At 28.0% G+C, this 14,159-nt stretch overlaps 1 protein-coding gene across 1 annotated transcript in view; it reads right to left on the bottom strand.

The window, feature by feature from the left end:
* The window catches only part of LOC132934084 (galactosylgalactosylxylosylprotein 3-beta-glucuronosyltransferase P-like), a 66,105-nt gene that overhangs the window by 16,994 nt on the left and 34,952 nt on the right, over window positions 1-14,159 (bottom strand). Inside the window, exon 2 of the mRNA XM_061000366.1 lies at window positions 11,080-11,636. Coding sequence (XP_060856349.1) covers window positions 11,080-11,590 — 511 coding nt within the window. The 5' untranslated portion in view covers window positions 11,591-11,636. The remainder of the gene's footprint in view (window positions 1-11,079; window positions 11,637-14,159) is intronic.

The raw sequence follows: 14,159 nt of genomic DNA, 5'->3' as shown, positions 1-14,159 counted from the left end.
TATGTATTATATGTTTACTGAAGTCGTATAATATATGCTGAAACGATTTTTAGGAAATTGATGGGTTTTACCAAGTTTCGAGACTACTCGACTATATTGTCTTTTCCTACGAATATCCGTCATTGTCATACATCAAATCGTTACGATAAAAAAACTCGACGACAAGTAGGCGTATGTATAAACTATGCGTGTATAATATTATATTCCTATAGGTCGAGGTCGTCGCATTTATTTTCAAATAAAATGTTTTTGTTTTTAATTTGTAATCCAACTAATCGATTAGAAAGAAGTATTCGTGAAATTTGCCATGCAAAATGTACCACTAGTCATTTGAATTAAATTTTTAATATTTATTGGTTATTTTATTACTTTTTTTTATGTTTTTCAATATTATGATAATAAAATATGCTCAGTATCGATTTACTAAAAACAGTTCTTTTTTATTAAACTTTAATTAAATTTGACAAATAATAATAATAATAATAATATTATGACGCATTTAACATAAACGTAAAAAATGTTTGGCGATGCGATGTTTTGAAAAAAAATATTTACGCAACAATAACATTATATTATTATCATGCTATAGGTAAATACTATGATCCCAATGAGTATAATTATCTACCTATTTTATTCTCAGACGATATCGATGTAATATTTTACTACAATAATTATAATTACATTTTTGAAATGTAAACCTATAATACTCGTTATTTATTAATACCTATACATTTCGAATTTCGATTTATTCGGATGTTTTTTTGAATTACTGATAAAATATGTTTGATTGATTATAAATTACGAATGAAGACCAAATTTGAAGTTAATCGATTGAAAGTATGTTTGAAATGTATGAAATAAAATATTTTAATTTATTAAATTTACGCTTAATATTAAAAAATCGACCTGTGTCAAGTACGTAGTACGTACCTATGCATTTGTTAAACAATTTGCTAATTCAGTGGTTATTATATACCTAATGGAAACCGCCATGTAAGTAATTTTGGTAGATATTTATGTCCCGTAAAACCGACCAGCTCGCACTTTACGATTTCGTAATATTGTCATTGTTGTAGTTGTTGAATTTTATCGACCATAATAAAATTAAACAATATATTTTAACCCACTGGTTAATCAGGTAAACGAAAATATTTACAAATAAGTATTATAAGCATATTAATGTGATTGGTTTTGCCGCCAACAAAAATTCGCCGTTTGTGGCATTTGTCCCTTTCACTCCACTCTTAAATTCGCTACTGGTAGCTGCTACACAAAAATATTTCAAAAAAACAATCAACTGTTTCGATATAGGTAGCATAATATTGTATAACTGTGATGCATACCAACCTTACATTAATTGATTTTACGAGTAGGTCGCTAACTCGCTTCCGTTACGTTTCATTTATTTATTATAATTATACATTTTTTTTATTATTATTTAACAACCGAAGGTTTGTGTTAATCTGACTAACATAAAGATATACACGTAGTTTTAATTTTGTCGGTTAGACACGAGCGTAGGCGTTACCGGCTTAGATAATTGTTAAACCGACAGCAATATTATATCTTGTGCAGATAAATATGACGGACGTGGGTACACCAAACGAGTGTTGTTCGTACAGTGCATATTTAAACAATAATATGTAATTATGTAATAATATATTATTAATTATTTTTACGCTTTGACAATTTCCAGTGTAAGTAGGTAGCTATAACAACACGTGTCTAAAGCGTTTCGGTGGTATAACTAAAATAATTATTATTATCATCAACATAGACACGTGTGTGGACATTTGTTTTATATCACCGACAACGAGTGTTTTACAGATTGTTTACAAACTTACAATACCGTTTTAGCGGTGGACAGATAGCTTAGGACAAGAGGAATAAGTTCTCATTCATCATTATTTATTATTTACTTTACAAATCGGGCTTTTTTTTTCAATAAATGTTTTGTTACTTTTTCATGACGTTTCGACACAATAGCAAACGAAAAAAAAATTATGTACCTGCCTATCGACAACATTAATATAAAACGATGCCTGTCAAGCTAAGCATCTAAATTAGTATTGTTTTTATAACAATAAGCAGTGTACCTATATAACGAGGCCGTCAACTGAAAGCTATAGCGTAAATAATAATATTATGAATGGTGATGTTGGATTAAATTCGTTTAGATTAATAAAATGTATCGAGTTGAGTTTTTTTTGTGTCTCGAGACACATGTTATTGTACGAAGGTTAAAAGTAAATTATTTTCAAGTAATTTCAAGTAATTTTCTAAATAATCAGAAAACCAAAAATAGATAAAAACCAACTTTAATTTTTACGCAGAACCATTTTTTTTTTTTGACAAAACTGATATTTTTTTTGTATTTTATAAATTAATAGCTGTTCACTAACTTTTCCCCAAATGGCATAATTTAATTTTAAAAATATTTTGGCTCTTTTAATGCTATGCTGTTATAGACATTTAACATTTTCTAATTTTTTTTTCTTGAAATGTTGATAAAATTATTTATACCTACTCGATCAAAAACCTTCAAAATGTATAACAATACTTTTCATAAATTGTACTACTTACTTATATAACAATTCAAAAGTATCAAAAATACATAGGTATTATGCGTAATTATTTTTATTAGCGTTTGAAGATCAAATTTTGACAAAATTAGACAAAATCCCCAAAAATTGCCAATTATTTTAGTTTAATATTTACAAGTTTTCAATTTTAATACTCTAAAAATTGAACATTTAATGCAAAGTTCGGGCAGTTCACATAATTTATTGACACAGGCTACAGCAACTTAAAATTCTCATAACATTTATTTTTATCGATACATTTCAAGTTAACATTTCAAATAAGATATTTCAAGAATTTAAGCATACAATAACGATTTCAGTTATTTTATTGTAAAAAAAATGTTATTCGTAGAGAATGAATATTTTAGACATTCCGTAAATTAATGTTTACTTAATACACGAAAAAAATTTAAAAAATATTTTTGATTTATTTTAAGGTAGGTATTTAAACCATTCCGTTCAGCGATACCTATTGTTAGTTTTGACTTAGGAGGATGTCAGCACACGATTTGTTTTTTCTCTCTGACTTACGTGCAATATATAGCAAATATGTGTTCAACAAAACATTTTAGCTTTGGTATTAGAGTGAATTGACCTATTTTTAAACTTAAAATTAAGAACATTATTTGTGTTCTCGCGAAAAAAAAAAGTTCATCATATTACTACTCGAAAAATAAATTACTTATTTATATAGCAGTATACAAATATAATATATTAAAGTAAAAATATGATTTATAAAATTAAATGCATTCAAATTAATTATAAAAAGTATAATTTATCAATAAATTGACACATTTTGTTAAGAGCAATTTCCAACATTTTTAGATCATTCTTTATAGCATTTTATCCTTTGCTACCTACCTAATCAACTAAGTACTAATCTAAACGAGCCCTTAACATTATCTATAGGCTATAAATATATTCTACATGTACAATGGTTACTATTATGGGTTTTATTTATCTGGACGGCCAGAACTCTGAAGGCAATTTTGCTGATTTAATGTTCTCTATGGAAAAACTGGTTAAATTTATTTGAACACCTATTGCAATATAAAAAACTTTATCAAGTATTTTTAAAATAGGATAACCTAACCTAACCTACATGTTTCATTACTCTTTAGTTCACTGTAAACGCCCAATAGGCAGGGTCGGAATGGCTCTAAAAGGCATAACGCATTTTAGTTAATAATGCCCTCGATATATAACCATAGCCATATAGGTATAGCCATATAGGTACACGCTAATTAGTACAATTATTCAATGTTATTTTTTTATTTACCTAAATGAATGGTAACTATGAAGGTACATATTTAATAATATTTAGTCATTGTACACATTACCAGTGTAATTAGCCATTGGTTTAGGTATAAATGTATCATTGTATAATACATAATATTATGTATAATTTTTTTGTACTATAAGTACAAAATATATTACATATTTATTGATGTATCATGTATGTATAATTTTTAAAATACAGTTTTTTAGTCAACCAAACTTCAATTTTGTATAATCACTTATAGTGGTTATGACTTATGAACATACAAAAATTAAAAATTAAATATTAATTGTAGATAATTTTACCAACTTAAGGTTAGGGAATTAAACGTTTGTTAAGTTAATGTAAAAATAAAATAAAGTAAAACCAAGTATAATATTATTATCATAAACAACAATATGCATTAGGTATTAAAATATAAGTAAATTATAAAACATTTTTATTATTTAGAGAAGGGAAGAAGAGGGCGCACTTCTACACTATAGGCCAGTCCGACCCTGCCAATAGGTACTAATAACACTAATAGCTGTACTTCAGTACTTGGGTAATGTGAACACAACAGCGGATACCTAGCTAGGATAATTTGAATACTATTTATTATTTAATAACATTATTATTAACATATTATGTATATTTAACACGAATTCTTGTGCACACTTCAAGAAGTGGGTAACTACTCCTTATTACTAGGATTCAAGTGTTTGTGTACCTACCTAACATATTGAAGAATAACGTACAGACACGGCATGATAAAAATCAGCATCATTGCTATCAAGGACAAAGAACAACGTTGTGATATGTGTAAATGCTTTCGTTCGTTTAAAAAGCATTAAACGTAATCTATGGGATAAGCCGTCATGTTGTACAGGGTGTGCCCACCACTATGTACCTACCAATTATATTATCGTTATCTACACACTCATTAATTGTTCATATTTTCGTACTGGGATAAAAAATAGTTTTTATCGTCTATGTTTCGCAGGAAATCGTTAACTCCGCGGAACACTAAATTACATACACTCGATGTGTTTGAAAACGTCGTACGCACATGTGTTTTTTTTTTCTACTGACTAGCTTTTTTGCAGTAATCGTTACATCAACTACCTATACCTACTTAACAAATAAATAATCTGTTAAAGAATGCAGTGACCTCTCAGACAGTATTTAGTGTTTTGGTATTGTTTGTATATTCATTTTGAAAGACCATTAATTAAACCGCATTAAATAATTGACTTAATACAATACGTATTTAATACAATTTTATTATATTTACTAATAAAATGATACATATTGTGCAACTGTACAAGGGATAAAGTGGGGTTACGAGCACCTATACTTTAATTAAATAGTATTTTGGAATTTGATTGTTTTTATCAAACATTTTTTTAATGTAATCTTTTAATTTATGACGATGAATAATTAAATGTATTAATATTTAGTTTAATTGGTTCTGTTCTATCATATTTAAATTGGGAATGTAATATATGCAATTAATTTTTAAAACAAATGCTGGTTTATGCGAGTAAAAGTACCTATAGGTACCGTAATTTTAAAAAGCCTTTTGATAAAAAAAATATAAGTTACGCTTCTTTATTTTAATTCGGATATTCTAACTAAGATCGTTTATTTATTACTTTTTCAACTTGTAATTACATTTTAATTTTGAGATAATAATTTGTAAAAAATAACTAATCCGTGCAACATGTATACAGAATTATGTGGGTATTACAAAGAACGTATTACAAGAGTGCTTATAAAATTATAAAATAATTATCCCGGTAGTATTAATTATTCATATTGATAGTTAAATATAGAATCATTAAAATGCACTTTGACATTTTAATCTATCTGTTATGGTTGGGAGTTTGGGACTCCCCTTAACCTGGGAGAATGAATGAATTACAACTGCTTCATAATAATATATACAACAAACGACTCATATAAATGCACTTTTTTCATTTTATTTATATTATTTTTTATATGTACTTTATAATTCGTTATTTTTTAGATCAAATTCGATACGAAACTCTATGCGCTTATAAATGACCATCATCATCAACAGGAACTAAAGCATGAAATGCGTTTTTCGTGCACGAGCATAAAATTATTATAGATTAAAAATAAGCCAATGTTGATTATTAAAATGAAAAGATTAAAAATTAAAGTTGCTTTTAAAATTTAAAAGTTACCAGAATTCAGTAATTCGGTGAAAAATAAACAAAATAATGAGATTGCTTATTTGTTAGGTACTTTTGTACAAAAAATAACATGTTTAATATCTAAATTATTGGTCTGGAATATTGTTTTACATGATTTATGATTACGAGAAGTTCGTGAATTTGAATGTTTTAACCGAGTGCATCGAAAAGTTGCTAGATGAGCTACAAATTTGAATCACAGCCTAACGAGTTCAAAAATGAAATTTTGGTTTGCATATTTTCGTATATTTTGAGGTTTTTTACATAAATATGCATAGTTTAATATAACATTTTACTGCATTTTATGGCATTTTACTTGTGTTATTTAATTTTTTTTTTTTATATCTCATCACAATTTCAGACTGAGTATATTTCAAAATGTATTTGTTAAAAAATATGCCTTTATAAAAATGTTGCCAAAATAAAATAAAAACCTGTTCAAAATTATAGGTCTTATTTTAATAATTTAATATTATGTAATTACTAATTTATATCCCGATAGGCGATAAGTCGGTTATACTTAAAGCTAAATTTAATTAAAACCTTAATCTTTATATTCTCGAATACTCTGATAACAGATCCGAAGAACTATTATTTGTGGAAACATTCAGTAGGTAATTCCAAATATTCATAATATTATGATTTAATGACTGTCGTGATTGTCGCGATAGCAAGGTACTTACAAAAAAGTTTTAAGCTCTGAGAATCCGAGCACAAGATTTAGTCGTGTACAATCGTTTCTATAGTGCGTTTTTTTTTACATCGGTTTCCATTAATTTTAAAATGCCAAAATTAAAATTCGGGTCGAATCGAATTTGTAGTTACGTGGCCGAATTTGGTGAACATATATTTACATCCGATGGAGGTGTTTTATGTTGTGAAATGTGCGAAATAAAGGTGAACAGTGACAATCGTTTTTGCGTGACTCAGAATTAAAAAACATTTATGCATTAATGCAAAGCATTGTTAAAATTAAATATTCCGTTGGAAAAACTAACAACACCCATTTTCGCTCGTTTCTGAAAAAATATGCGGATAAGGACATTTTTTGTAATGTATGCTGAGAAAAATCTACATCGAAGATTCTTACCAAGACGAGATAAGAGATTAAGAGCAAAGTAAAAAGATTTGGGTGTCGATTGATGAGATGACAGATTCAGAAGATCGATATGATGCGAATGTTATAATTGGCACGTTACCGGTATAGATGAGCCTGGTAATTTTTTTTTACTTCCCTCGAAAGTTCTGAGCAAACTATACTACAATCAGTACCTAAGCTTTTCGACAAAGCACTTTTTTCCCGAATGGTCGAAAGTAACATGACGACGTTATTTTGTTTGTTAGCAATGCAGTACCATTATGGTGAAAGCTACAAAATCCATACAGGCCTTTTACTCCACAATGATACATGAAACCTATCTGCAGGCCCATGGTTTACACCGAGTATGTGAGAAAATTCGAACGGATTTTCCTAAAGTTGATGAACGTATATCCAACATGAAAAAAGTATTTTTGAAAGCACCAGCTCAAATCGAATTATTCTGTAATGGTCACTGTAATGGATGGTGTTAAATTTGAATTCAATGATATAATATCATTGTATAAGAAAAAACGATTCTGAGCGAAAACGGTCAGTCAGCCTATGATATTACCAAGTATATTTGATGATATTATTGTGAATAAAGTAATTTATATATTTACTTATTTACTTGGAACCTTGTTTTAAATTTTCAATCCTTAGCTACAAAAGTTGAACATTTTATAAATTTTTAACTACAAAATAGTTATTACATTTTAAATTTGATAAATGTTGTCAACATTTGAACTTTTAATGCATATAAAAAAAAATTGTGCATATGTATTTTCAATATTTTTCAACTGCTATTGTAACAATATATCAGGAACCTTGCATTAAATTTTCACGCTATTTTACCCAACAAATAAAATTTTATTGATATTTATAGAAAAAAAAACTAAAAAAATTGAGAACTAACAATGTCCGTAAACAACTCAAAAAGAGTCAAATTTTTTCAAAATTTTATCGTGTATAGAAAATGCTAATACAAACATTTAGTGAAATTTTCAAGTATCTACAGTCATACGTTTTTTAATTACATCAAAATAAGAAAATCGTTACATGAGAAATCAAGTGGATATAAAATGTTAAAAAAATATGAATTTCAAACGCTCATAAAAATTTAATTTGACTTTCTTTTTGACATTTTTTTTTGATAAAGGTAAATAAACTTATGGATAATCTTGTATTACATTTTTAAATCTTAGATAAAAAAAAAAAATTTTTATGAATTCTTAACTCAAAATAATTTGCTAATTTTTGTGATTTTTTCGTATTTTGTCAATATTTGAACTTTAAATGCTTATAAATAAAAACTGTGACTAAGGATTTTTAATATTTTTCAATTGTCATTGTAACAATATAGTAGGAGCCTTGTATTAAATTTCCAAGCTTTTTTACCCAACAAATAAAATTTTATTGATATTTGCAGAAAAAAAAATTAAAACTGAAAATGTCCGTAAACAGCTCAAAATAAGTCAAAATATTTGGAAAATGTTATGGTGTATAAAAAATGCTAATATAAACATTCAGTCAAAATTTCATGTACTTACGGTAATTTGTTTTAGAGTTGCGCCAAAAACCAAAATCGATTTTCTCAATAACAGATTTTGCGTAAAAATTCCCGTTTTTCCTTAACTTTTCTTTTGTTTTTCTTTTGAAAACTACTAGGAAATTTTTACTTTTGATCCCCCAAAGTACCAATTAGATTCACTTTCCTATCAGAAAAGTTATTGTTGAAGAAAATCCAAGCACTTTTACTGTCCTAAAAGGTGATGACAGACACAAAAAAAATTAAAAAAATAAAAGAAAAAACACACATCATTGTAAAATCAATACATTCATCACTTCGCTCAGAATCTAAAACAATATGTGATGAAAGTGTTCAATCAAATTTAATATTTATTCACACAAATTATGGTTTCTTATCATCAGCCATTAACGATTTTGAAACTCGAGGAACAATCTTAGTTGAAGTAATTCAAATTGTAGATAATGTCATAAAGAAATTAAATTCCCAAAAGGCGTTATAATTTACAATAAATTTGAACAAGTTATCGGAAAAAAGTGTAAGACTCTGTTAAAATTTTCAAAAATATTATCAGGAGAAGAAACAACAACAGATGGCCTTCCAGAAGATCTTAAAATTAATGACTAAAACTTAAAAATAAATGCATATTTAGCGCATATTTTAGTGATTTTAAGCGCTTATTTTATATAGGGTGTTACCACTGGGTATCCTCCCTAATCTCAATAATCATGTTAACCACTTGTATTTGTCATTTATCAAACCTACTCATTGTACAAAAAATGTATAGATTGTAGATTTATTTCAATATAATAAAAAAGCGCATATTTTGATAGTTTATAGTGTGTGAAGCCCCGGTTTCCGGTTAGTGTTTTATTTAACTATTTCGTTATAAAAATAAAATCTAATAGAACGCGGGTATAAAGAACTTAAAGTGAAAATAACGAAAATCGATAAATATAATATTTATACGCACGAATATTTCTTCTTTTATTTTCGAAAGACAAACTGTGATTAAACATTTTTTTTTATTACATTATTTATAAAATATATTTTTTTTACATTAACAGCGTATAATACAGATAATACAATATACTATATTATATTATTATATAACACGTACATAAACGTATTATTTATTTGTAAACATTTCAAGCAGAAAAATAAAATGATGCTTCTAAAATTCTATTTGATGTTTTAATTTTTGTTCTTATATAATATAAGGGCGCATGCAAGCTCCGCCCGAAAAAACTTTATAATTAATAAACTACATATTACTATTACCCGTTTACTCAATGAAGTTTAAAAGTTTAAAATTAATTTTTTTTTTTGTATTTTTCAATCAAAACCGAGCATAATTGTCTACAAAGTAGTTTTTAATATTTATTTATTTATTTATTTGTATATATAAACGGGCGTACCCATAGGCGTTCCCCTTGTTTGCAGGATAATGTACCAAATATAATATAATATAGGTTTAAATAGAAATATAGAATACATATTTTATTACTTACTGTTATTATACAAATTTGTGAATGTGTCATTTATTAATTATTCATATTAATAATTATATGAGTGATGACATAGATTAATCATTATAAGTATATTTTATTATACTATTATATATTCTTTTTCCTGGCGAAATTTACATGTAGATACCTTTTTACCTGGATTTTTCCCGGACGCCTAACCTAACCTAACCATAGACCTTATTTTTACCTGTTCATTTCAGGTGGAATTTACAATCCCCCATATATAAATAATTACACAATTATGGGAGCCCCTGGGTTTCAGTTCCCACCTTTTAAATCCGGCTGCCTTTGTGGGTTTGCTAGGGATATATATATATATATATTTAACACGGTGATTCACCCCGATCCTTTAATTTTTCATTAAGTACAATTCGGATTATTGAAATTGTTATGTACCTATACAATAATTCTGAAATCACGTTTTCAAATACTTAGAACTTGTATGGCATTCATTCATACTCGTTTGTTTTAAAATGAGAACCTTCCCACTGTACATTTTTATCAAATTATAATTTAAAAAAATATTGATGTACTTATTTCAATTACTTAAAACTAATTTCCAGTAATATCTAGTCAAGTATCTAATAACAATTATTACTAACTATAAACTGCTAATAGAATAACATCAAATATTGAATTCTAATATTCAAATTATCATAGACCTCATGGCCCCATCCTATTAAACTACATTATATCTGTAATAGCTAGGCACCTATATTATTAAGTTACACACATTTTCGATTTTAATACATCAGCAATTTCGAAAAAAAATAAAAAAATTGACGGACCAACAATTTAAGCATTAACGAATGAAGAAAACAAACGGACAAATGATATTATATCATAATTATTATGAAAAAACAAACGTCGAAGACGCGTACTTACAGATCAAATGGTTGTATCTGACGCCGAACGACTGCAGCAGGACGCCAAGGTGCGGCGATTTGACGTGCGAGTCCTCGACGACCAGCCAGTGTATGTCTCTGACCAGCATGAGCGTCTGCGCCAGCCTGGTGAGGTCGGCCACCTGTTCGGGCCGCCGATACGTGGGCGTGATTACGTAAACAGTGCTCGATTCGAGGGCGGCTATTCCAAAGCCGCCGTTACCGAAGGCACCACCGCCGACGCCGCTGCAACTGGCACTGTACACCACGTACCGGGCTATCTGCCGGGAGATGCCCATCAGCAGGTCCTGGGACACGCCGGCGCTCTCGTCCACCACCACCTTGGACAGGGCCATCGACACCAGGTCCTCGGCCACCAGGTCGGGGCGGGCCACCGGTTGGCCCTGTTGCTGCGACCAGGCGCCGGACGACTGGTACTGCAACAGCACCACGAACACGGTGCCCATCGCCAACGTCCACAGGATGCGCATCTGTATGGATACAGGCAGCATCGCGGCGGACGGGTGCCATCAATCCGAGAGCCACCGCGTCCGCGCTCTGAAAAAAACGATACAACAAAATGCGTCATTATAGTACTACAATAATATTATATAGGTACCGATGGTGTTTATTTTGTCGATTTTATCGCCGTAAGACCTATTCAAATGAAATGCTCTTTCTTAGTAGAAATGTAGAATACTGCAAAGCTACCATCATTAAAAAAGGTAAGAAAATAAAAAATTCTGACAGAATATGTTTTTAGATTCTGAGCGGAGTGAGGAAGCTAGTGGTTTTACAATGGTGTTTATTTGTTTATTTATTTTTTTTTAAGTATACAAAATTTCTAACAGAAGGAGTGCTTCGATTTCAACATATAGTATCTTATCTTTTAGAAATTGGATCAAGATGATACTTTAGAGAGGTCATTTTTCGATTTTATCAATAGTTAATTGAAATGTTATTTAATGCCAAGAGAAAAACCACCGAGAAATTACGAAAAACCGCTAAAAACGGGATTTTAATTTCTAACGCTTTGTTCATCACCATAGATACGAATAAATAATAATAATACTATAATTTTAATTCAACTTACAGGCTATAATAAAATAATAATAACAATATAAAATATCCAGACTGACAAACCATCTCCGCTCAGAATCGTTTTTCTTATACAATGATATCATTGAATTCAAGTTTAATACAATCCCATTATACATTGAACCACTTGTAACCTACTGTTCAGCAGAGTGACATCCACTTACCCGCTTTTTGATTTTATTTTTAAATTTTAAATATTTAAGTTTAAATTACTGGATTCTGCGTTTATAGTAGAAAAGTGCTTAGATCTTTGACTTTAATGGTGGTTTCAGGTAGAAAATCAGATGTAGTTAGTACTTTTAGGGGGTCATACAATAAACTGAAAATTCTCTGTAATTTACAAAATAATCAGGAAAAAATTAAGGAAAAATTAGGTTTTTCACCAGTTATTAACATAATTGATTTTTTTTATGTCATTCAAAATGAAATGGTCGTAGAGACTTGACATTTTGCAAAATATTTTTACTGGTATTCACTAGACATGACATCAGTTTGACTCTTTTTGTGCTATTTATAGATATTTAAAATATTGATTACTTATATAATTTTTGTTTTTGGGTAAAATCCTTAAAAATTGAATACAAGATCTTTCCAAGATAAGTTAAATCATCTTTTTTTTAAATCAAGCAATATTGAGGTAAGTTCATATTCATATTCCACCAATACACTAGTAATATTTTAACATTATTAATTATTACTTCAAAATAATATTATTAAAATATACATAATAATAATATATTTTATACTTGTGAACAATTTACACAGCATTATTTGATTAATTAAAAATGAATATCAGAGACTGGGCCTTTTATAACAAGATAAATATAACAACCGTATACAATTAAATATGTCCAAGTACTTTTAACGCATTTATATTATGCTTAAGCCATCACGCTTCTATTATATTATATCAACAAGGTGTAACAGAATTAATTGACAAATTAAATAATAGGTATTTCTGTTATAATCAATATTACATTTTTTTATATAGTATATAATTTATAAATGCTTGCGTTTCAAATAAAGTATACAATTTTTTTATTTTTAATATTGAAAATAAAAACTTTAAATTTCATAAAAATGTTTTGAAATAATTTAAAATAACCAATCTATTAACCTAATTTATTGTATGAACAATTTTGATGATAAAAACGCTTATTTTAGTCAAGTAGATTATTTTTTAAAATATTTTAGGAGTATCTACTTAATTTAATTTGTAACATACTTAATACATTTTTTAAAAATATTCTTTTCGCTAATTTTCAGACATAAATATGTCTTAATTACTGTATAATTTATCGTCTTATACAATTTACATAATTTTTTTCATACGTTTAAGTAGTATCAATTTTTCATTTTTCATTAGTCACGTCTTTTTTACACTCTGAATATAATATATATATCTTTTATTGTTGTTATATAGGTATCAATGTATCATGATATAAATATATTTTATAACTTACAATTACCTAATAAATCATTATCTGCAACATTATAAGTTACAAACAAATTGAAAACAACAAAACAAATTTAATATCTTTTTGGTTATTGAATTGTCTATTTACGTATAACCGTCATTTTAATAGTTTTTGGAAATGATAATGAAGGTAATTTAAAATTTACAGAAGGAAATAATAATTTATTTAACGTGTTCGTTTTTTTCGGTACCTGTTTAAAAAGATTATATTTGTTGTATGGATTCATTTAAAATCGATTTTACAAGTATATGTCACGCTTTAAAAACATTTTTTTGATCGAGCTGTCAACCTTTGTTTCATTATTTTTTTGTCTTGTTTTAACCATAAATTATTTTGGTTTACAAACAGCCGCATTCTAACATAAAAAGTATTCAAACGACAGAGACAGACTAACATTAATAATAATATAATCTGAGACTCTCGTTCGTGTTATTAAAATAACAAAAGACTAAATGTTTTTGAGTACTTGTGGATTGAAGCAACCTAAATAAAAATCTCATAACGG

This window comes from Metopolophium dirhodum, chromosome 1, assembly GCF_019925205.1.
Source record: "Metopolophium dirhodum isolate CAU chromosome 1, ASM1992520v1, whole genome shotgun sequence".
Classification (NCBI taxonomy): domain Eukaryota; kingdom Metazoa; phylum Arthropoda; class Insecta; order Hemiptera; family Aphididae; genus Metopolophium; species Metopolophium dirhodum.
Note: the sequence above shows the minus strand (reverse complement) of the source record. Positions and strands in the feature narration are given on the sequence as shown.